This window comes from Staurois parvus, unplaced genomic scaffold (genome assembly GCF_062004578.1).
Source record: "Staurois parvus isolate SC_StPar_1 unplaced genomic scaffold, SC_StPar_1.0 ptg000678l, whole genome shotgun sequence".
Lineage (NCBI taxonomy): Eukaryota > Metazoa > Chordata > Amphibia > Anura > Ranidae > Staurois > Staurois parvus.
The window spans coordinates 1603664-1628506 of NW_028318474.1; the positions used below are offsets into that span (position 1 = coordinate 1603664).

The following is a 24843-nucleotide window of genomic DNA, read 5'->3' on the forward strand; positions in this document are numbered from 1 at the left end:
GTACAAAAAATTACAACTTTACTTATTTGTATATATATTATATACATACTGTATATACAAGGCATACATATATACATATACAGTACTGTGCAAAAAAGGCAAATATGAAAAAATGCTTTCAGAAATAGAAGTGTTAATAGTTTATTTTTATCTATTACCAAAATGGAAAGCAAACAACACTCATTATTGTACAGTTCTCCAGCCCTTTACGAACAAACTGACTTTTGCTGCAACCAAATATTTCAAATTGTGATTCATCAGTCCAGAGTATCTGCTGCCATTTTTCTGCATCCCAGTTTCTAAGTTTTCATGCATAGGGCATGGAAACAAAGCTAAATGGCTCAACTATGCAGGGAAAAATAGGAAATGGGCACAGAAATATGGCAGCAGATGCTCTATACTGATGAATCAAAATTTGAAATATTTGGCTGTAGCAAACGTCAGTTTGTTCACAAAGGGCTGGAGAGAGGTTCAATAATGAGTGTCTTCAGGCAACAGTGAAGTAAATAGTTTCTTTTTTAAAAAGAATTTAAAACCGGATTTATATACAAAATTTTCTCCTTCCATAATGTCTAAAAAATATTTTTAAGCAGAATTTCCCTCTCTCAATCAACATGAACTATTATTAATCCTTTTGCTGCTAGCATTAGTAAATAGATGGAAAGGTATATTATTACTTGTTTTGCACTTTTTTTTTTTAAACAACTCTAGTTCTAAAAAAATGGGAAGTTGTGTTCAATATGGATAAAAACAGAATGCAATGATTTGCAAATCTCATAAACCAATATTTTATTCACAGTAGAAAATAGAAAACATATTAAATGTTTAAACTAAGAAAATTTATCATTTTAAGAAAAAATAAGGTAATTTTTTTTTTACATGTCTTAAAAAAGTTGGGACAGGGCAGCAAAAAGCTGGCAAAGTACGCGGTACTAACAAGAAAGAACATTTTGCAGCTAATAGGTTAATTGGCTACAGGTCAGTAACATGATTGGGTATAAAAAGAGTATCTTAGAGAGTCAGAGTGTCTCCCAAGTAAAGATGGGCAGAGGTTCACCAATCTGTGAAAAGTTGTGTCTACAAATTGTCAAACAATTTCAGAATAGCATCATTACGATATACTAGAATTGTTTTTCTGTGTTTCAGCAATCCTAAGAGTAATGACTGTACTATCATCAATTTTGTACATTATTATATGGCTCCCTTTATGGCAAATATCCAGTAGTTTATCGGAAGAAGATTTTGAAGACAATTTAACTCCATCTGTAAGTTAACAAATCCATTAAAGTATTGTATGCTAGCAGACCTAACTCTTCATCCAAGAATGACGTTTATAGGAGGTGCTGGACAAAGATCCAGGAAGGTGGATGAAACTTGATGACTGAACCTAGGCAGCTCTCGTACAAAGTAGGTTTCCCCTAAATAAAGGGAAAGAGCCTCCACTAGGAGATCCAAATGAGATAAACAAAAAGAATGCTGATCGATCACCATACACATTTTATTGATGTTGCAAATCAAACCACTAGAAAAAAAGTATCAAACAGGTTTTAAGAGTCAAAGCATCCCCCCTTCATCAGGGCTTTAAAATGCCTGTAATTTGGTACACATCCACTGAAATGCATTGGCTACCTTTTTCTTGTCATATGAATTGTAAGAAAAATAAGTAATTTCAAGTTGCCTAAGAATCTTTGACCGAGAACAGGAACTCTGACTATATTGCTGCATGGGTGGTGGTCATGAACACGTAGGGGACTGAGCATCACAGAATTGATTAAAAAAGTAACTCCTTCAAGTACAATTGCACCTTCACTTAAAATGTGTACGTGTTCCTGTCACCTGCAACAGATTGTGAATATGATGGGTTTCCTTTACTGAAGATAAACCATCCTTTTAGTAGCACAGCATAGCCCTGTGTTTGCATCCATTCGTGCATAAGCTGTTCCCAGCCACAACCAGAAGGCAGTGTTTAATGAGTGGAGCCCTGCTCTACACTGAGCTGAGGACCTCTCCCAGGAGTAGAGTTTACACAGTATGGCGGGATATAATCCATGTCAAAAGGCAGCAGCTCAATACTGTTGGAAAGAGGACTTCTTTTTAGGAAAGCTAAAGTACAGTATAACTAAAGGGAAAACTCTTTTTTTAGTTTTGGCTAGAGTAGAGAAGGATTAGAACACCTGTTTTTATTGCTGTGTGCCCCCCATTAGGGAAATTTACCCTCTCTGTTTGTCCTGTTTACCATTATCATTGACAGTAAAAGAAACCCCATATGTTGGACTGCCCCAGCAAAGTAATAGAGGGGGAAATCTTTTAATGGGGGCATCAGTTCTGATGACCTGGGGGTCCCCAAGGAATTCCCTTTTGTTTTTTCAGAGGTGGTTCGGACAAATTCAAATGTATAACTGTGCCCTTATTTATAGCCCAAACCCATTTCCATCTGGGATGTGTGACGCGAACGGCAGGAGGCTGCAGGATTTAGTTGGGGGGGATATGGGAGTAAGTTTCATTAATAGGCTATGGACTACCTCAAGCAATTTTTTTGTGAATCTACATTCCAATGAGCAGCAGTGTCGTCAGCCTGCCATCTGCACTCCTTTAGTTGGCTGTTGCTGTTGGCTGATGACCTATAGTGGTAAACCAGGGAGTCAAAGCACAAATGTTCAACCAGAAAGGGTCACTACTCACTGTTGCTGATAACCACTATGAGGAGTGAAGTATGTTATCCCAAAAAACAGCGCTGAGTGAGTATGGGAACACAATGTTCACCTCCCAAGAAGGTATACCTTTATTGGTGCAGAATAAGCCATAAGTGGGGTGACAATAAATTGTAGCCACCAGGATAGTGCAGTGGACCATCTGGTCCTCACTAAACCCAAGCAGGGAAAGAAGCTCAGTTGTGGTATGAGACTGAGCCAGCCAGGGATCGCGGCGCTCCTGATGTGACGTCACCGTGACCTAGGTGAGGGCGGAATCTGGATCCTGGCCTGATGACCTATAGTGAGCTTTTGAACTGTCACCTATAGATAATATGGGGTACTTAAGTTTGTCACCATTTCACAGGCACACACAAATTTAAGGTTTGACATGTTGGTTAACTATTTACTCAGTGCAACCTCGTCTTTTATATTTTACCAAAAGTTGGGTACTTAATTGCGTTTGTTTTCCCAAACATTCACTTTAATGTGTTTTTTACTGAAAGTTTGCATTTCCTAGACCTTTGCAGTAAAATCATGTGGCATACAAAATTGAAACTACCACTATTTTAATCTCTAGAGTGTCTGCTTTCAGAAAATATATACTGTTTTGGGTTTTTTCTAATCTTCAGGCTTAAAATTATTTTTTAAACGTGTGTGCAAAAATACACAAAACAGCTCTGGCAGCAAAAGGGTTAAACCTGACTAGGTTTTAGTAAAAACTGAATTCTAATACTTCCCCAGTCTGTCCAAAAATAAATAAAATAGGCAGAGGACTTGAATCTGATGGTAGATGTCATCCTGTAGGAGCAATAAAGCTTTTTCAGGTTGATGCTAGGAAACAAGGACACAGCGGTGTGCATCTGTTTTGTGTTACTAATCAGTTTTGGGAAGTGGTCGAGTTTTCCTTGACCTGAGTACCCGCAAAAAGAATCAGTAGGCACTCCTAATGCCACTTTGGAACAAATTTCACTTTTGCTCCAGTAGTTTGATGTTGTTTGGCCACAATCAATGTGCAACAATCCCTGTAGATCAGGTTTGGTTTTGGTCACTATTGTTCTTCGATGAATGAAGTCTTGCTTTGTGTAAGCAATAATAACCACAGAGACTCTTTCTCTTAAAACCTCAAATCATTTCCCTTTATGGTTAAAGTTGCTCCAGCTACCAAGGAACCAATAGTTAGTGCTTGTGAATTCTGACAAGTCTCTCATTTTACTTCTCACTCGTACTAACCATTGCTAAACACAATATTGTGTAATACACTGGCATACAATCTAGTGAGCATAAAAAAGAAACGATAAACAAAACATATTGCAACAGCTTACCTACACAAATAATATAAAGCTCTAGTCAGTGTGACCTGATTCATGCGACTTAATACATTTTACATTCATTGGCTTTTAGACCCCTAAATATTTTTTCTTCTATTAAAACTGAGCTCCACCCTAAGAGGGAAAGTTCCGCTTTAGGGCCTCATCCCCCACTCCCCGTTAAGGATTGGCACCTTTGGGGAGCGGGGGGGGGGGGAGTGGGTTCCCGAGACTGGAGCTCCGTTTTAATGTTAAAATACTTATGAGCAAAAAACTTACAATTATCAAATGTTGTTTCAGGTTTCTCAGTTGGATAACCATGTTTACTTACACCGGGAGGTACGTTCAGGTAAAGAAATTAATTGGTCTTTTTATGTGGGTCATTTCTGTCTATATTGGACTTAGGTTAGACACTCACCTACAATCATATCTGTTATGAACAGAGGTCTCACAGGACACACCATATCAGTGTAAGCTCACAGATTAGAGGACCAGGAATACACAAGGATTTATTTCTGATTAGCTGATCTGCCTTGACTTGTGATTATCCCTTCAGTACCTTCCATTTATCATGAAGATGAAAGTTTCCCCCCTACAGATAAAAAACTGCAGGTTAATAGGCTGAATAATGGCGTGGTAGTCTATAATGTCCTCATGGAGTAGACCACTGTCTGAACTGGAAATTATTTTAATGTCAGTAGTATTTGGTATCATTGTTAGTGATTTCATCACCCTAGAGCAGTACTTGGATATAACCAAAGTGAGTGGATTAGGGCTCTAAAAAAGTAATGGACCAGCACATATAGGATGTTGGCCAACACTTTGAGAATTAATTCTTAATTTGGAGGTATCTAAGTAGTTCTTTATGAGGAGAACTGTGATTTTCTCAGAAATATTGGAATGGTCTTATACTTAAGGTGAATTGGAAATTGAATAATCATGTGATCTTGTAAAAGGATCAATGAATGAAAGGGATAGGAGAGTCTACTGCAGAAATGAAGGAGGGATTATATAAAAGAAGGTATGTAGAAGTCAATGAGATGAGTGAGAGGAGTCGACAAAAGCATTTGATAGAGTCCCATAATTTTTAGGTGTGTGAAATGATTGGTCCTTTTAACTGAGATCTATCCCTGGGCAGAAGCCAGAGTAAACTGTCAATTCCTATGGGCTTGATATCAGGGGCAAATAAACACACCCACAGGGGAATGACATGTATTTTGAGATAGTTAGTGAGTTCACTGATTTGTGCTACCAAGGAATACTGGAGAGATGGGGAACCACCAACCCGCCACTCAACCTAAGGATTTTTGATAGTTACAAATCAAACATCCAATCTGGTATTGTAGAAGTCAGAGAATGTAGCATGTGTCACGAATAGGAAGTACACTAAAGAGAGATTATATTTCCTTTAGGTCATAAAGAGCTATTATTATTATTATTATACAGTATTTACATAGCACCAAAGGGTATGCTCAGCACTGTACAGTAGCAGGGGGACATAACATGAGACAAGACAGTAACAATACACTACACGAGGGGTTCAAGGGCCCTGCTCTTTCAAGCTTACAATCTAGGAGGGAGGGGAAGGTGGCACAGGAGGAGATGGCTGTGGGGGATGGAGTGGTGGGTGGAGTGGAGGAGGTTAATTGTTAGGTGAGGTCAGGTGTTAGGTGAGGTTGGGGTAGGCTTCCCTGAAGAGGAGGGTTTTCAGGGTGCGCCTGAAGGTGAGGAGGGTAGGTGACATTCTGATGGATTGGGGTAGGGAGTTCCAGAGGATGGGGGAGGTCCTAGAGAAGTCCTGCAATCGGGCGTGGGAGGAGGAGACCAGGGAGCTAGAGAGCAGGAGGTCCTATGAGGAGCGGAGGGCACGGGTAGGGTAGTATCTGGGTATCAGGTCAGTTATGTAGTTCGGGGCGGCATTGTGAGTGGCCTTGTAGGTCAGGGTTAGCAGCTTGAACTTGATGCGTTGGGCAATCGGGAGCCAATGAAGGGATTGGCAGAGGGGGAGGCAGAAGTGGAGCGCTTAGTGAGGTGGATGAGTCTGGCCGCTGAGTGTAGGATCGACTGGAGTGGGGATAGCGTTCGTTTGGGTAGGCCAGTGAGAAGGGAGTTGCAATAGTCCAGGCGTGAGATGATGAGGGAGTGTACGAGTTGTTTGGTGGTGTCTGGGGTGAGGAATGTGCGTATCTTGGAGATGTTGCGGAGGTGGAGCCTGCAAGATCTAGATAGCAGTTGGATGTGGGGTAGGAAGGAGAGGTGGGAGTCCAGGGTGACACCCAGGACTTTGGCGTGTGGGGTGGGAGAGATGGTGGCGTTGTTAGTAGTGATGGAGAGGATGGGGGGGGGGCACGGGGGGGGGAAGACCAGGAGCTCGGTTTTGGATAGGTTAAGTTTGAGGAAATGGAGCGACATCCAGTCTGATATGTCGTTTAGGAGGTGGGCGATTCCGGCAGAGAGTGAGGGGGTGAGGTGGGGGGTGGAGAGGTAAATTTTAAAGAGTTTGTCAGGTTGCACCCAAATAAGAAGAATTAAGATCAGCCCATTTGAATTCAAAATCATGTTTAGGTAAGAGGTAGTATTTAAGGTGGGACAGAAAGGTTTATTCCTTTAGACTTGGCATTGTTTAGAGACAGACCCGAAGATCTAAGAGATAAGCAAGATAGGTGGAAGGATTTGTGACAAACAGTAGAGCATCACTTGCAAATAAGCATATTTTGTGTGCTGTTCCAGCCCATTTCAAATCAGTAATCTATTTATTTATTATTATTTATTTATCGAGTTTATATAGCGCCAAAGGGTTTGCTCAGCGCTGTACAATAGAGGGGGGACAATACATGAAACAGTACAGTAACATCAAACAGCACACAAGGGGTAAGAGGGCCCTACTCTTTCGAGCTTACAATCTAGGAGGGAGGGGGTAGAGGTACAGGAGGAAATGGCTGTGGGGGATGGAGTGGAAGGAGGAGGGAAGGGCAGCGGCTGTTAGGTGAGGGTGGGGTAGGCTTCCCTGAAGAGGTGGGTTTTCAGGGAGCGCCTGAAGGTGAGGAGGGAAGGTGACAGTCTGATGGGTTGGGGTAGTGAGTTCCAGAGGATGGGGGAGGACCTGGAGAAGTCTTGCAGTCGTGCGTGGGAGGAGGAGACCAGGGAGCAAGATAGAAGGAGGTCCTGTGAAGAGCGAAGGGTACGGGTAGGGTGGTACCTGGGAATCAGGTCGGTGAGGTAGTTAGGGGCAGTGTTGTGAATGGCTTTATAGGTCAGAGTGAGCAGTTTGAATTTAATGCGTTGGGCAATGGGGAGCCAGTGGAGGGAGAGGCAGAGGGGGGTGGCAGAGGTGGAGCGGCTGGTGAGGTGGATGAGTCTGGCAGCTGAGTTCAGGATGGTCTGAAGCGGGGTGAGTTTGCACTGGGGTAGGCCGGTGAGGAGGGAGTTGCAGTAGTCAAGGCGTGAGATAATCAGGGAGTGAACGAGTAGTTTAGTGGTGTCTGGGGTAAGGAAGGAGCGTATCTTGGAGATGTTCCGGAGGTGGAGCCTGCATGAGTTTGTGAGAGATTTGATATGAGGTTGAAAGGAAAGGTTTGAGTCCAGAATGACGCCAAGGACCTTGGCTTGCGGGGCGGGATTGATGGTGGTGTTGTTGGTAGTGATAGAAAGGATGGGGGGGGGGGGCACGGGAAGGGGGAAAGACGAGAAGCTCGGTTTTGGAGAGGTTGAGTTTGAGGAAATGGAGCGACATCCAGTCAGAGATGTCGTTTAGGAGGTGAGTGATGCGGGCGGAGAATGTGGGGGTGAGGTGAGGGGTGGATAGGTAGATTTGAGTATCATCAGCATAGAGGTGGTAGTTGAAGCCGTGGGAGTGTATGAGTTTGCCAAGGGAGGAGGTGTAGATGGAGAAGAGAAGGGGTCCAAGGACAGAGCCCTGGGGGACCCCAACAGAGAGGGGGAGGGAAGAGGAGGTAATCTTTTGATCGTCTCCTATCATTTGGGCTAAGGCCTCTGTGGCACCTTGTGTTGTATCATCTCATTATGTCAAAGGAAATGAATTTAAAACCTAAAAGTATCACACAAAAACTTTCAGGGAGGTGATCCAGTTGAGAACATATGGACCATAACACTACCATCCTAGGGCACAAAATGAATAGGGTCATGAGATAGAATGGAAGGCTTTGTAACTATCCAAGGAAAGCAACATGGCAGGTATATTTCTATGTTTAGCCAAATTTGTCAGTAGAGTAACTCTGTGAATGTTGTAGCCTGATGCTATGGAATAAAAAAATGATTTTGGTAGTTTTTCCAGTAAGCTTCCAATCGACAAATTAAGGGGTAGTGTACATGTTGGGCTTTTGTATTACACAAATACTGTATATGCCATTTCTTGCAAAAAATGTTATCATATATTTTTCCTGGTCCTGTTTTTTTGTTTGGCTTAAACTACTTAACAGCCATTTATATTTGAAAAGCAGTAACTGGTTATTCAGAGATTTCTTTGTGTGAATTGGAGAAGGTGAGGAAGTCTAAGTTAGTGAATAGCTGATCCACTTGTGAGACAGAAAATTGTTTAGTTCTAGCAATAAAACCTGGATAGATGATGCTTGAAGATATTGAGGGTGTTTATGGAATTGCTAGTGTAGATATCTTTACCCATTTTAAGCCTGACAGGTTTGTAAAAGGGGTCAATATTTTTAGGTCTAGTTGCAAGAAATTTGTTACCTTTAAGGTAATCTCTATGGACCATTCTTCTAAGTTGTTGTTCCACCTGCTCTTGTTAGTAATAGGTTAAACGTTTTGCCTTGTTAGAAGAGGTTGGATACATTTTAAAGGAATTAGCACAAGTCTGAAATTCTTGTTCGAGTTTATCCAAATGTGACTGCCTTTCCTTTTTAAGAGGAAAGGCTATTTGGATAAGAATAAGGGCTCTTTCGCACTGGCGTTCTGTATATCCATTTTTCATCTGTCCGTTTACGGATGAAAAAAGGACACAAAACGGATGTAAACCAATGTAAACGGATGAAAAACGGTTGTAAACGGATGATAAAAGGATGAAAAAACGGATGAAAAAACAGATGTAAACTCATCCGTGTTGACTGAACTGAAGAAATAAAATGGAACGCCCACGTGAAAGAACCCCAACTCTACTGTCTGTTTTGTGGGCCTCCCAAAGACTGAAAGAAGACAAGTCAGAACCACGATTTTCAGTTACATATAGTTACATACATAGTTAGTCTGGCTGAAAAAAGACAAAAGTCCATCCAGTTCAACCATAGAAAAAAAAAAGTTAGAATCCTATACCCACAGTTGATCCAGAGGAAGGCAAAAAAAACAGTTATTCAGTATAGTCTTGTAAGGATTGTTGTATATTGAAACAAGTTGTGACATTTGTCAATAATGAGTTGTTCAGGGTCCAGTAAATTTCCTAGTGCTTAGTAGTCAGGGAAGAGATAGAGATAAAGACCAGAGCATGATGATCAGACTGGGTAAATGAAAGTATATGAAAGCTAACAAATAAAGGCAGGAAGGAGGTCTTAAGTAAGATATGTTAGATTCTCAAAAATAAATCATGGGGATGTAAGGAATAAGTATGATCAGTTTTATTAGAATTAACCTTCCTCAAGCAGTTCATCAAAGAGTATTGGGAAAGTAAGGTGCGGAAAGATCTAGATGCTTGAGAAGGGGTCAGAGAGTCTTTTGATTTATCAATGTGTGGGTAAGGGGTTAAGTTAGACTCCCCCAAATTATAGCAGTACCTTTAAGATGTTTAACAATAGTTAATAATAGTTAGTGCAAAACAGAATTTGAGCAGAGTTAGGGTCATTGTAGGAAACAATAGCGACCTCTGTGCCAGAAAGAAGCAAATAGTGCCCAGTAGGATCTTTCATTTTCCTGTGGCAAAAAATTGAAGTGACTCTAAAGCAGAGGTAGGCAACCTTTGAGAGGCGGAGATCTACCTTAACAACATGAACGAGATCAAAGATCACCGGGTTCAGCACCATTTTAAAAAAAAAATTGACTAGCAAGGCCTAACTAAATAGCAAGGAAAATGTAGAAACATATAAAAAGCAAATGCACTGTAAAATTACAAATTTAGCCTACATTGGATAGTGTCAGTCAATAGGGTAGTGGACAGTGTCAGCAGGGCAATGGACGGTGTCAGTAGGGCAGAGGTTGGTGTCAGCAGTTTTTATTTTTACATTTTTATTTTTTAATATTTTTCACAATTTTTCTAGAAGACCTGTTGAAAAGGGAGCACTTGGGGGAAGGACCAGGCAGCAGAAAAAAGGAGAAACAAGGAAGAGAGGGGCAGCGGGGGAGGTGTTTACTAGAACCAATCCCCTGGATTTTCCTCCTGCAGCAGCTGTACGCTGGGGGGAGGGCGAGGAGGAGATGCTAGCTTTCAGCCCCTCCAGGAGGACAATAAAGGGAATCGTCGGAAGGCAGGTATTTTAAAAATCTGAACTCCCAGCAAGTGACTGGGAATTGGAATTTTTCTGCCCTCCAGCTACCCTGGTGTCCTAAGCCACTTGCTGGGAATTCAGATTTTTAAAATACCTGTCCATGGGAGGGAGGGGGGGGAGGACACTGATGGTGGGGGGCTAGAGGCCACTTCTATGGCGGAAAGGAGGGCAGAGGACATTGGTGGGGGGCAGAGATCACTGTTTTAGGGGGAAAGGGGGGCAGAGGACACTACTGTGGGGGGGTGATATGAAGGGCGGTAGATAACACTGCTATGAGGGTGGCCCTGCCCACAGCAGTGTCCCCTGCACATCACCTCCCTTCCAGTAGTGTCCTCTGCCCTTCCTTTCCCCCAAAGCAGTGACCTCTGGGCCCCCCAGCAATGCCTTCTGCCCCTCTTTCCCCCAGCCTCCCCTGTGGCTGCTAACATGCTCAGTGCACAGCAGCAGAGAGCAGAAGACAGAAGGGCTCAAGATGGAGAGCGGGAGGAGGAGCTGGCCAAGCGATGACCGCAGTCGACAGGTAGACCACAATCAACAGCTTGCCAAACCCCACTCTAAAGGCATAATTTAAAAAAAACAAAAACAAATCTATGCTTCCCTGCTGTGTGTAGTGGTTTTGCACCGAGCAGCCTGGATCCTCCTCTTCTATGGCCCCCTGCCAGGTGCTCCCACAGCAAGCAGCTTGCTACGGGTGCACGTGCTGCTCCATGTGCCCATTCACACACAGAGCTGTGGCTTGGCCCCACCCTCTCTCTCTTCTCATTGGCTCACTTGCTGTGATTGACAGCAGTGAGAGCCAATGAGAAGAGTGAGTCCCTGGGTAACCAAGAATCCAGTGCACATCGCTGGATCGAGAGGGGGCTTAGGTGAGTATTAGGGGGGCTGGGGGAGATACTGTACACAGAAGGTTTTTTACCTACATGCATAGAATGCATGAAGGTAAAAACCTTCAGCGCTTACAACCACTTTAACTCACCTACTAAAGCCCACTAAGGTAATCCTACATTTATGATGGTCATTCACTATATGGATGTAGGGCTGAAGTGAACCAAAATATTTAAGGATGATTTAAAAAAGTGGGTCTCTTGGAGGCACAGTATCAACCTAGAATATCTGAATGCTTGAGTTGTTATTTTTTTGGTGCATTGAGGCCTTGTATATTTAAAGATATCAATCTAAGAACTATACCTTATAAAAATGTGTAAGCTGCTGACGGTTAAAACGGAAGATATGTGGAAAGGTAGCCTCTTAGGCATGTGTTCCCTTGCTGTGGCCAGAGAGGAAGACAGAAGCTTACAAAAGGAAATGAGAGAAGGTGGTGGGAAAGAAAACTGTAGAAACAAAAAAGGATCAGCAGAAAGACTCTTGCTACATGCTGTAGCAGGTGTGGCAAAAAGGACAAAATCACATTCCATCTGGACAGTAGAGGGGTTGCAACAGCTTGCTTGCCCAAGCAACCAGAAATAGAATGTATAAAGGGAACCTATCCACATAAGACCATAGTGTCAGTAAATAAAGAACGGTTAGATTTGGGTGACAGGATGTATAGGCATCTATAGATAGTCTTGTTTATATACTGTAGAAAGTGAGGGTGTTTAGCACAGTGTTTACAATGGGAAAGGTTTTCAGTGATCAGAATTCAGCTAGGCAAGGGAGGCTTTTTGGCAAAATGGGGTTAACTATAAAAGTCATTGATTTGAAGCTTTACCCAACAAGGTTTATACTATCATAGACGAACAAAAAATAGTAAACAAGATCTCATAAAAAAACACTGAATAAATTGCCACAGAGGCACATCAAACAGTTTTTGGGCAATCAGAAAGCAGGTAAAATAACTAAGTCAGTTAGGCAGAACTCCCCCCTCACTGATGGCAGGGGCAAGGATGGGAAATGTCAAAACTGATGTGTGGTCAGGGTGAGTTCAGGAAACAGAATATAGTGCTCTAATTATGTGTATCTAAATTCACGCCCTTAAGAAATAGCAGGACTTCCACTATTAAATACAGATTAAGGTAAGCTGTAGATCAATAAACAACCAAAAGAGTCAAAATAGTACAGCATCTTAAAGCAGAACTTCACCCACAAGGGGAATTTCCACTTGTCTGCCTCCTTTCCCCCTCCTCTTTAACATTTGACACCTAATTTTTTTAGTGGGTAGCGGATACCTGGGTTTTGACAGGTAAGATGTCACCTGGGTCATATAAAGTGTAAGCAGAAATATGTCTCCATGTATCGCATAGTGCAGTACACTACAGTACGAACATTGGAGACATACACTATGGCAAAGAAGAAAGGGGAAGCCTTTGTAAATTGCAGACAATGAAAAGAAGAACGCCAACCTTCTAGAGCAGGGACATCATAGACTGTATTTCTTAATGGGTACCAGTGAGTTATCAAGTTTAAAAAAAACAACAAATGTTTATATAGATAGGAAATCATGTGGAATTTGAAAAAAAACAATGGGTGTCGGAGGTTGACAATAGGATTTAAACACAATAATAAACCATATATGGGGCATAACATGAGTAATTAATTGGAAAAAGATGACGTAATGTCAAAGTGTAAAAGAACGATAAACCTACCCAAACCAGAATGTTTCATTGAGAATGTGGAGTGTAAAAGCAATTGATGAGCATTGGCTCTCTACTTGACTTGGATGACGGGACTCTCACAGGGGCAGGAGAATTGTCATGAGAAGGATGGGAGAAAAGTAGGTCTAAGGTCTTCCTAATCATGTAATTCACATAGATTACTTACCATCAGTACAAATCTGATTTGCCTGATGAGTGAAGTAGTTCTATTAATTGAACGTTAGCTCTATTAAAAAGCCAGGTGCTTGTTTTGCTATCTGTTTCAAAAAAGTTTGGCTTTAAATACAATTTATTTAAATTAATTTAATAAAAGTTACATTTAAAAAAGGTTGTGTAGTTTGAAACAAAAAATTATTGAAACCTGCATACCTATTCAATGATAGTTGCCCTTTAGGCACCAGATACTATTTACGTTATTATGTTATCTTTGCAGCTAGTGATGACCTATCTTACTATGAAAGCAACATTGAGATAAGTTTCTCTGATCCTAGTCTGGAAGCAGAAATCAGACGTTCTTTGGAGAATCTAAATATATATACCCCACTCCCAGCTACAATTACAGTAATACATGAAGACCTTGCTCCAGGTAAGTATACTGCCATACTACCAATTGTCATTTGGCCACATGAGGAAGAAACCATTAATTTCTTTGTGTCAACTTTTTTTTTTTAAAGCTGAACTCCCAGGTATGATCTTGTTATATTCCAGGAATGATTTTCAGCTTCCATAGCGGTCCCTTAGGTATGAGAAGTACATACTAACATTGGTCCAAACTGGATCAATTTAAGTATGCAGTTAAGATCATACCTGGCGTTCAGCTTTAAATTATTGTTTATGTTGTTGTTTTTGTTAAATCCTGACTGCTCCCCATATCCCAACTGGCTTTTATGTTTCCTGAACTTTAAAGAGCTTTCCTACTCAATCAAATCAAAGTGCTCTTATTGGCCACTGAAGTGACCTCCTTGGTCAGGACAATGGAAGATGGCAAGGTTTAACTACAGTCAGGGAAAGTCAGGAACCAGTAACAAACTGAAACTAAATCGGGGGTACAGGGAAGGACTTTTTGGGCTAAAGACCCCTTTGGACTTATATCGACAGGTTAATACAGTGTGCTCTCAGATGCATGATGCTTAGGCTTGAGATAAGTGTATTTCAACTGTAGCTGACTTCCCTCTAAGCTGCATCTACCTGCTCCAAGCTGCATTTGCATGTTTATTAACTTCTATAGGAAGAGAAGCAGGTCTGACTTGAATAAAAACTCAAACACACAAGCGCTAATAAAGGTAATAGTGGTGACTGATCTTAGAAAGGACCTTTGTCCGTTGGCCTTGTAAAACATGGGTTTGTACTTTAAAATGTCAACTCTCAACCTAATTTTTTTTCTCTTACAAAGGTCCCTGTAATACAAGTAAAAAGCAGCACAGGCTACAAAGCTTATTTGTTTAGTCTGAAGATGTTCATCTTCTTTACAACAAGATGAGTAACATTGAGGACATACTGTGAGTACAAGGCATCTTGGGCCCACCTCCTGAGGGGATGTCACCACATTGTCCATTCACAGTGTACTACTGCAGGAAGTGGCACTCTTTACAACAGTGAGGACTGCTCAGCCCTCAGAAGATGTGAAGGGGAACAGACCCTGTGGTGTCACCAGGGCCGATGCTTCCACTAGACAAACTAGGCAGCCACCTAGGGTGCACTGCCACCTAGGGAAACCACAGGCTGGCACCCTCTCTGTGTGGGACACCTCCACATAATGAATGATCCTACAGCAGAGGGGAGGGAGAAAGGACAGAGGTAGATGCTGGGTGTCTGGGGCCAGTGTAGCAGCTGAGCTACCGCTCCTTTCAGTGTTCCTCTCAGACGCAGTCTCTTACTGCATGCTGACTGACAGCTGCTGATCACTGTGGCATTCCAGCCTTTCTCTTCCAATTCATCAACAAAGGTAGAGCTACACCTGCAGAGAAAGGTACTGTCTGACTCGGGTATCTTGTGTGTGTGTGACCCAGCCAGCCAGCCATCCATCACACGTGCAATGAATCAGTGAGTGATGACATCATCACAATCCCAAAGCCTGCTCTTCTAGTGTCTGCTGGGCCTGCTGATCTGTGTCAATGTTGGTGGTGGTGTGTTGTGTCGGATTTGTCACTATGTGGGATCGCACAGTTAAACTGCCTGCTATCACAGCATTTTATCTCCCTCCACTGCCTGGGGAGTGTGGATCCATCCTTCTCCACTCACTGTAATTGTCACCCTGCCACTGCCAGCCACAGATTCAGTCCGTCCGTGACACTGATTTTGTCTTAAATATTGAAGATATTTATCAGTTTTATGTTTTGTGGACTTAATATTTTCTACTGTTATTAAAAATTACATTTTTCTTTTAATTTTTTTTTTTTGGGGGGTGGTCTTGCCTAGGGCGCAAAATAGTCTAGCACCGGCCCTGGGTGTTACATAACCCACTTGAAGACACCTAGAAATGGTAAGTATTAAAAAGGAAATCAAACAGGGACCACAAAGGGGAGTGGGGTCTTTTGTGGGAAAGGGGGAGCAAGGAGTATGGTGTTGAGCCTTATGATCTTGCTTTCTTTAGAATTTAGGCAAATGGCAACATCTAGAGATGAGCGAATCGAACCAGGCGAACCGGAATTCGATACGAATTTCAGGAAAAATTCGATTCGCGGCGAATCCGAATATTAGCCTACTTCGGGTGCGCGAATCGGATTTTTCCCGATCAGCCGGCAAAAGTGTCCCTGCAGAGAGCTCCGCTATTTCTGACAGTTCTCTGACAGTTCCTTCACATGTACAGCGGTTGAAACATTGTATCTATTTGTTTCCATTTAGGATACAGATGTTTTTATTCGGAAACAGATGTTTCAACCGCTGTACATGTGAAGGAGCTGTCAGAGAACTGTCAGAAATAGAGGAACTCTGCAGATACACTTTTTGCCGGTTTGGAATTCTTATTTTCATCCTACTTCTTCTTCTTCTTCTTCTTCATCCTCATCCTCAGAAGAAGAAGAAGAGGATGAGGATGAAGAAGAAGAAGAAGAAGTAGGATGAAAATAAGAATAATTCCAAGCCGGCAAAAAGTGTATCTGCAGAGCTCCTCTAAGTGTATCTGCAGAATAGAGGAGCTCTGCAGATACACTTTTTGCCGGCTTGGAATTATTCTTATTTTCATCCTACTTCTTCTTCTTCTTCCTCTTCATCCTCATCCTCTTCTTCTTCTTCTGAGGATGAGGATGAAGAAGAAGAAGAAGAAGAAGAAGTAGGATGAAAATAAGAATAATTCCAAGCCGGCAAAAAGTGTATCTGCAGAGCTCCTCTATTCTGCAGATACACTTAGAGGAGCTCTGCAGATACACTTTTTGCCGGCTTGGAATTATTCTTATTTTCATCCTACTTCTTCTTCTTCTTCTTCATCCTCATCCTCAGAAGAAGAAGAAGAGGATGAGGATGAGGATGAAGAAGAAGAAGAAGAAGAAGAAGAAGAAGTAGGATGAAAATAAGAATAATTCCAAGCCGGCAAAAAGTGTATCTGCAGAGCTCCTCTAAGTGTATCTGCAGAATAGAGGAGCTCTGCAGATACACTTTTTGCCGGCTTGGAATTCTTCTTATTTTCATCCTACTTCTTCTTCTTCTTCTTCTTCCTCTTCATCCTCATCCTCATCCTCTTCTTCTTCTTCTGAGGATGAGGATGAAGAAGAAGAAGAAGTAGGATGAAAATAAGAATAATTCCAAGCCGGCAAAAAGTGTATCTGCAGAGCTCCTCTATTCTGCAGATACACTTAGAGGAGCTCTGCAGATACACTTTTTGCTGGCTTGGAATTAATCTTATTTTCATCCTACTTCTTCTTCTTCTTCTTCTTCTTCATCCTTATCCTCATCCTCAGAAGAAGAAGAAGAGGATGAGGATGAGGATGAAGAAGAAGAAGAAGAAGTAGGATGAAAATAAGAATAATTCCAAGCCGGCAAAAAGTGTATCTGCAGAGCTCCTCTAAGTGTATCTGCAGAATAGAGGAGCTCTGCAGATACACTTTTTGCCGGCTTGGAATTCTTCTTATTTTCATCCTACTTCTTCTTCTTCTTCTTCTTCCTCTTCATCCTCATCCTCATCCTCTTCTTCTTCATCTGAGGATGAGGATGAAGAAGAAGAAGAAGTAGGATGAAAATAAGAATAATTCCAAGCCGGCAAAAAGTGTATCTGCAGAGCTCCTCTATTCTGCAGATACACTTAGAGGAGCTCTGCAGATACACTTTTTGCCGGCGTGGAATTATTCTTATTTTCATCCTACTTCTTCTTCTTCTTCTTCTTCATCCTCATCCTCATCCTCAGAAGAAGAAGAGGATGAGGATGAAGAAGAAGAAGAAGAAGTAGGATGAAAATAAGAATAATTCCAAGCCGGCAAAAAGTGTATCTGCAGAGCTCCTCTAAGTGTATCTGCAGAATAGAGGAGCTCTGCAGATACACTTTTTGCCGGCTTGGAATTATTCTTATTTTCATCCTACTTCTTCTTCTTCTTCTTCTTCTTCTTCTTCTTCATCCTCATCCTCATTGGAATTATTCTTATTTCCATCCTACTTCTTCTTCTTCTTCTTCTTCCTCTTCATCCTCATCCTCATCCTCTTCTTCTTCTTCTAAGGATGAGGATGAAGAAGAAGAAGAAGAAGAAGTAGGATGAAAATAAGAATAATTCCAAGCCGGCAAAAAGTGTATCTGCAGAGCTCCTCTATTCTGCAGATACACTTAGAGGAGCTCTGCAGATACACTTTTTGCCGGCTTGGAATTATTCTTATTTTCATCCTACTTCTTCTTCTTCTTCTTCTTCATCCTCATCCTCATCCTCTTCTTCTGAGGATGAGGATGAGGATGAAGAAGAAGAAGAAGAAGAAGAAGAAGTAGGATGAAAATAAGAATAATTCCAAGCCGGCATCCTTCTCCTTCTTCTCATCCTTCTCCTTCTTCTCATCCTTCTCCTTCTCCTTCTTCTCATCCTTCTCCTTCTTCTCATCCTTCTCCTTCTCCATCTTCTCATCCTTCTCCTTCTCCTTCTTCTCATCCTTCTCCTTCTCCTTCTCCTTCTTCTTCTCATCCTTCTCCTTCTCCTTCTTCTCATCCTTCTCCTTCTCCTTCTCCTTCTTCTCATCCTTCTCCTTCTCCTTCCTCATCTCCAAGGGCATTTAAATTAAAGGTACAGTGTTCTGCACTAATTTAAAGGCTCTCTGAAGCCTAGAAACCCTTTTTATAAGTTAACTTCGTAGCGAATAAATTCGCATCGAATCGAATTTCTTCCTGAAATTCGGCGAATCAGCCGAATCGAATTTTTGAATAATTCGCTCATCTCTAGCAACATCCTTCCTACACCCCTATCACAAAGACCATATTGTGCACAAAATGATCATTTAAACCCTTTAACCTCCCTGGCGGTATTCCCGAGTGTAGCTCGGGGTAAAATGTCAGTGCCAAAAGCGGTAACCCCGAGCTACACTCGGGCTTACCATGCGGCGCTGCATAGGGAGTCCCTGCAGAGCTTACCTTGTCCTTCGCTCCCGCGTTGTGTCCCCTGCAGTGTCCCCGGCCATCTCCTCCGGCTTCTGTGGTCCGGTCCCTGTGACGTCGGGACGTACGGGCGGGAAATTTGAAAATTTTAAAAAATGTCATTTTTTTCCAAACAAATTTTACATAGCAAAACATTGCTGTTTCAACCCATTTCACATACATTTTGTCCCTAGTGCTTTGTCCTGTCCCCTGCCTGCATTTTGTCTGTTCTTTCTGCCTGGAAACTGAGAAAAGTCCATGGCGTCCAAAACGTGTCCCTTTAGGTCAAAAGCTGTTTTAGACCAGCTAGAGAACAGCGATAGTAAATTAGAACCACTTGCAGAATTGAGTGATAATGATTCGTGGGGAAATTCGTCATCAGACACTGAAAACGATTTTGCGACTTTGCTCAGCAATGTGTAAACTTGGCGCTCTATTTCAAATTTCAGTGTTTTTGGTTTGATTATATTATTGAATTAAATGTATTATTATTATATTATTATTTTTTAGGATTATTTATTAAATTATAATTTATGATTTCGTGTTTCAAATTTTATCATACCCGGGATGTTTACTAGACTCTTGTTCGGACAGATTTCAGTGAGTTATTCCTAAAAATTACAGGCCTACAATAAAAAAATGACATATTTCCATGCAAAATAATGGTATCGCTTTCAGCACCAAATATCTGAAATAATCAGACTGCCAGGGAGGTTAAACTCACAGCTGATTCTTAATCACTGCTTTTCTTTTAAGCTAACATTTGAAAATAGCAAACAGAATAATCTGAAGATTAGATGGAGGTTTGAGCAATATGACACTTGTGGCAGTTAAATAGCACATCAGACCTAAAAAAAGATACAAGGTAAGAAGACCGAGGGATTTGGTTCTAGCAGAGGGAAAATCCCCAAATAGGGGATATTTGGGAGCTATGTTTTGATTATAGTAGAAGAGAATTGCGTAGGTTATTGGCAAAAGCAGGCAGAATTATAGGCCCAATGCAGAACATAGGGTGGATGACCAAATGACAGGTAGGTGAAATAAAATTCCATGATCCCAAAAAGAAAAAAAGATTAAATGAGATGTATACTAGATATTACAATATCTTGCTGTCACTTTTTCCATTTTTAGTATGTCAACTAACTGAATCACAAGCAAACTGTTCCTGTTATAAGGATTACGACTGTCTAGGAATCCTTGGACAATGTACAGATACAGGCTGCAAATGTATCACCAACCTTCCACTGCAAAAATACTGCAATGGTAAGTTAACCCCTTCCCAGATTCACCTACATTTGGTTGCTGTATCTTCTTGTCTATTTACTCTTCTGAGGCTAGTTAGCCACAGTCATACAAGAGATGATGGCCACCTTATCTAGGTGAATAAAAATACATTTCAATGGTTTTGGGTTAACTATATTATAGTTACTATTTTTAAAAGTGTATTCCTTGTAGATTGCTGTTTTGTATGTGTTTTTTATTATATATTCTATAATTGATTTGAAAATAAGTGTTTAATACTTGACAAAATATGCAAAGAATTATGGGTTAGCCAAGCACTGCTTGCTTTGAAGTTCTCTTTGTCTAATTTAAACAACAAATGAGCTGCCAGCAGGCTCCAGACAATTTTTTTAACAGTCCCTCTGAATACGTGAAAAAAATTGGAAGTCAATGTCCTCAGTGTTCCAGGTTTAATGACTCCCAAGCATCATTCAACCCAGAAGGCTAGGGCATTTTGGACCTTTTGAATCTGCCCTCTGAGGGCGCATCACCAAGGTGCCCTGCCTTCACATACAGTGTTGCAAACTGTGACTGTTTCCATTAAAGCTCTCAAGTGGAAGCAGACCCTGCATGCCAACAAAAATGGACCAGTTTTTTTTTTTTTTTAAATAAGCAATAAATACATAAAAACTAAACACTGATTTTTTATTTTCAATGTATTTTTTAAATTGAGTTTTTCAGTCCTGACCAAAATAATAAAAAAATTGAATTTACACAAAACTACTGTATATATATATTGTATGTATATATACACAAAGTATATATATAAAGAGAGAGAGAGCATTAATATGCTCTTTTAATCTGTATCCAATCAGGCTGACCTTGCACTAAAAAGTTGCAGATGGATCAAAAGGGGATGGTACACTCGAATTGCTATGGCCAGCTGTGTATGGTCAGCTTGACACGCCTCAGCAAACTCAATCCTCTCCCCAGCAGATCCTCCCATGCTGTCTCCTGCTACCAACCAAGCTGGAACAAATTACCAGGATATAGTTAGCCCTCCTAGATCCAACCTCCTTATCAACTGTAAATAATAATAATAATAATTTTCAGCCACCTCTATGACTAACTTAGGACACACTGCAGCTGTTAATATTTCAGTCTAATTTTCTACATAGTTTTTTTGACTTCAAAGGTAAGTAATATGCCTCTTGCTGTAATCCGCCCATCAGAAAAATGATGTGTGACCGCATGCTCAAGAAGCTAAGTAATGATTATTGATGCACGTGATGTGAAAAGCCCCAGGGTATTTTTACCCAATTCACAACAATAAATAAATAAATGAAAGTACATTGCCCAATTGTAATTCTACAACTGTGGGATAATGTCTACATGCAAAAGGAAAATTCTGGTATCATAAAAAATGTAGAATACTCCCAACAAAAAGTATCCCTTCATTCTAAAACTGGAATTTTAGGCAAAACTACATCTCCTTCAGGGAGATTCCCGCACTTCCTGTTATGTCCACCAGTAGGACTTCCATAAGCTGAACTTCATTTTTTTCTTCTATAGCCAAGATCTGTGTTTTTGAATGCTTTTGAGTTTATAAAAATGGCACCATTGACATTCAGGCAAACCGAAAGTGATGACAGGTCGCTTCCGGGTTACCATAGCAGAGAGCTGATCAAAGCCGATCCCGGCTTTGTTCGGCCAGCCGGAAGAGGCAAAAGCTGGTTGCTCAGGTCTCCCAGTGGGATGGGAGAGCCCGAGCAATCAGCGAAAGGCAACAGGAGGTGGGAAATGTCCCCTCCTGCTGCTTGTAATAGCAATCGAGCGGCTAGTTAGCCACTCCGAACTCTATTACAAGAGAACCCAGCCGCCGGCTCTAAAAAATGGTACCAGGGTACAACCACTTGATGACTTGTGACGTACCAGGTACATGACTGGTCGAAAAGTGGTTTAAAATGCATTCATCTTATGTTCCTTTGGAGAATCCACTGGGAGCCATGGACATAGAAAATTGAAACATAATCCAGTCCTTCCCTGCTTTATTCAAAAAACTAAAAACATTTCACATTTAAGATATTTTTAAAATATTTTTAATATGGACACATGCGCTGAGATAAATATTATGTATTTATTTATATGACTGAGTTTTGCACTGTTATATGCCATTACTGTGCAAACATGCCAATTAGAATTGAAAGAGTTGGCTGTATATTTTAAAGGCTCAGTTCAACCAAAAATAATGCTCAATTATAGATGGACTTTGGGGGGGAGGAGAGTCAATTTGCATTTGGTAAATGACTGAGCAAATGTCATATTGACCCACTGCAACAGCCACCATTTTATACTCCAGGGCCTCTGCTTTCAGAAAATATATCATATTTGTAAGTTCTAAGTAATTTTCTAGCAAACAAAAATTGTGATTTTAAATGTATGGGAAAAATATCAAAACTGCCTTGGTAGGCAAGAGGTTAAAGGGGCCGTCAAATTCTGAGTGCACATTTTATCCTTTTAGGATAAAGAGCTTGTTTAGCCTGTATTTTTGGGCTAAAAATGGAGGTGAGCGCATAATTGAGCTTCATATATACCGCAATCATCTATATGTTGGAGTGAATTCACCTATTTGCACCCATCTCTCAGAAAAGAAGGATTTTACTTTATTTTTGATATTGGACACATAATAATGTTATTACACTAATATTTCTCTATATCCTAAAGGGATAATTTAAGTAATTTTGTGTACTGTTTGGATTACATATGGTAAGGACTTACACTATTTTTATAGTTTATTTACATCAATATAGGAGCGCAGCACAGTTATTTGTTTTTACTGAGGCTACAGAAACTTTTTTGTACTATCCTGGACCTGTTCTTGGACAGGTAAAGTGTTACTGAACCCAGGACCCTGCATTCACTATATCTGGTTTCCCACAGTAGGAATCATTTTAGTACATATAAACTGCTAAATAAAATAAAATCTAATTCTTGTTCTCATTCAGTCTTGTGACTTCTATCAGTGTCCAGCTAAGCACTGGTTAATCTTGTAGGAGGAGTGTTCATTCTGCTCTGACTATCCTATGAGGTTGCATGACCCCTAACCCTCTGTCCAGACAGTGCTGATTGGCCCTGTACTGATTACATACACCCGCCCAAAGAAAAAAACTTTCTAGCCATTCACAGTAAACTGGACATGTGCGGAGTGACTCCTAGAACTCTGTACTATCAGCAGATGGATTGGGGACAGTAAAAGGAGGGAAGGATAAGAGAAGACAGTCTTTTTACACAATGCAGAGGATTAACCCCTTAGGTTCCACAGTGAGTATAACAAGCATTCTTTACTGCATATACAGACTGATTTTACTGTTGTGGGTTTAGTAACACTTTAATGTCTTCTCATTATCTGGAAGCAGGATGTTAGATACTGAGGAACAGAGAAACACTAGTTCTATCCCTAACCTTAACCTTTTATTTTTTATGTTTTGCTTGAGTTTTCTTCATTAATCACATTTTTGTTTTTTTTTTTTGTTTGTTTTACACACAGCACAGGCAAGGATTACATTTTCTCCAAGCACCCTTTTCCAGGGAGACATGGTAACAATTGATTGTCTGTTTAATGAACTCGGCGACATTTCCTGGTTTTACAACTATGAAAATATTTCAGACGTTCAAAAATATAACACCTCTTCCAAATGGCAAGGCACAATGATGCTATATACACTGACAATAAATAATTTAACTGACTCTGATCAAGGTAAGTGAACCATTAAATCAAACCTGGTTCAGAGACGTTTCTTCATTGTAATTACATGTATGATAAGCAATGTGTGAGTTTAAAGCCTTAACTCCAGTCTTACCTTCAGTCTTGCACAGTTGTACAGCTTGCTCTCTTGCTTACTCTGCATTTCACTGCACACTGTGAGCTTTTCATGTTATAATGGACAAAATAACAGGTTCGCATTATAGATGATGTACTTACTTTCCCCACTCTCTTACATTGTTCTGTTCCACTCCCTAAACATCCTGAAATCCAACTATAAACGTTCACATTCTAAGACCTCATGCGCACAGGATGTTTTACCAACTTTCCTAGAATCATCTCCTCCTGGTAGCAGCATTTTGACAGAAAAAACACTAGATATTTAGGCACATTAAGAAGTGTTAATTCATTTCATTGGTCAGAATAATAATTTATTCTAGCTATTGAAATGAATTACTGCTCAAGTGCAAAACGTGCCTAACATTAATGTGCATTTATACATGATTACACGCGTTTAGACGCGTTTACAGCATTTTTCTGGAGCCGTAGATGCGGGCTGACGTATGGGCATGTTAGCCCACATTGGCGCTGCTTCCCATCCACCATCTATAGACAATCGGTGGATGGGAAGCAGTTAAAATGCTAACATGCAGATGCCCTTAGGAGAAGCTGAAAAATATCCAGTGTTCATGAAGCCTACAGCCTGCAGAAGACTCAGTAAGCTCCTTCCCACCCTTATGTGACATCACTCAGGCCTGTGATTGGCCACTAAAACACCCAGTACTGCCTAGAGATTTGGATGTGATAAGGTGTCAGGTATTACCCCTAGTTGTGAAATTACCAAATTTTCTTGGAGTTTAGGTATAGTGGATCAAGAAGACCTAAGTAAGGTCCAGCCTGCCGATGTTGCCTTCTGGAAAGCAAACCTAACATGTAGTATTGGAAGACGCAGCTGTATTATAAAGCAGGGTGCTGAACCTGTGGACCTTGACCTCAAATCAGGGAAGCACACTTCTATTATATTCTTCAGGTTTGGTGCGCTTTCTGAAAGTCTATGGCAAAACACAGCTAACCCGCAGGAAAGTCACAAGTGCACTGCGCTGCACCTGCATTGCGCATTGTGTGAGGCAGCTTTATAGGGGGCTGAGGCCAGTAAGGGCTCATTTACATTTGCGGTTTATGGGGTTCTAAAACCCCATAATTGAAACGTGTCTTTACCACATTCCCCCAACCACTGGTGTAGTGTCAGGGGTCACAATGGTGACCCCACCTCATGT

The 24843-nt window shown here is 41.0% G+C and overlaps 1 protein-coding gene across 1 annotated transcript in view; it reads left to right on the forward strand.

Annotated features, from left to right (window-relative positions):
* The first annotated feature begins 1149 nt into the window (after nt 1-1149).
* Nucleotides 1150-24843, forward strand: part of LOC149447649 (adhesion G protein-coupled receptor F5-like) — an 81385-nt gene continuing 57691 nt past the window's right edge. Inside the window, exons 1-5 of the mRNA XM_089652274.1 lie at nt 1150-1265; nt 4301-4349; nt 13474-13626; nt 19714-19845; nt 23351-23560. Coding sequence (XP_089508400.1) covers nt 1161-1265; nt 4301-4349; nt 13474-13626; nt 19714-19845; nt 23351-23560 — 649 coding nt within the window. The 5' untranslated portion in view covers nt 1150-1160. The remainder of the gene's footprint in view (nt 1266-4300; nt 4350-13473; nt 13627-19713; nt 19846-23350; nt 23561-24843) is intronic.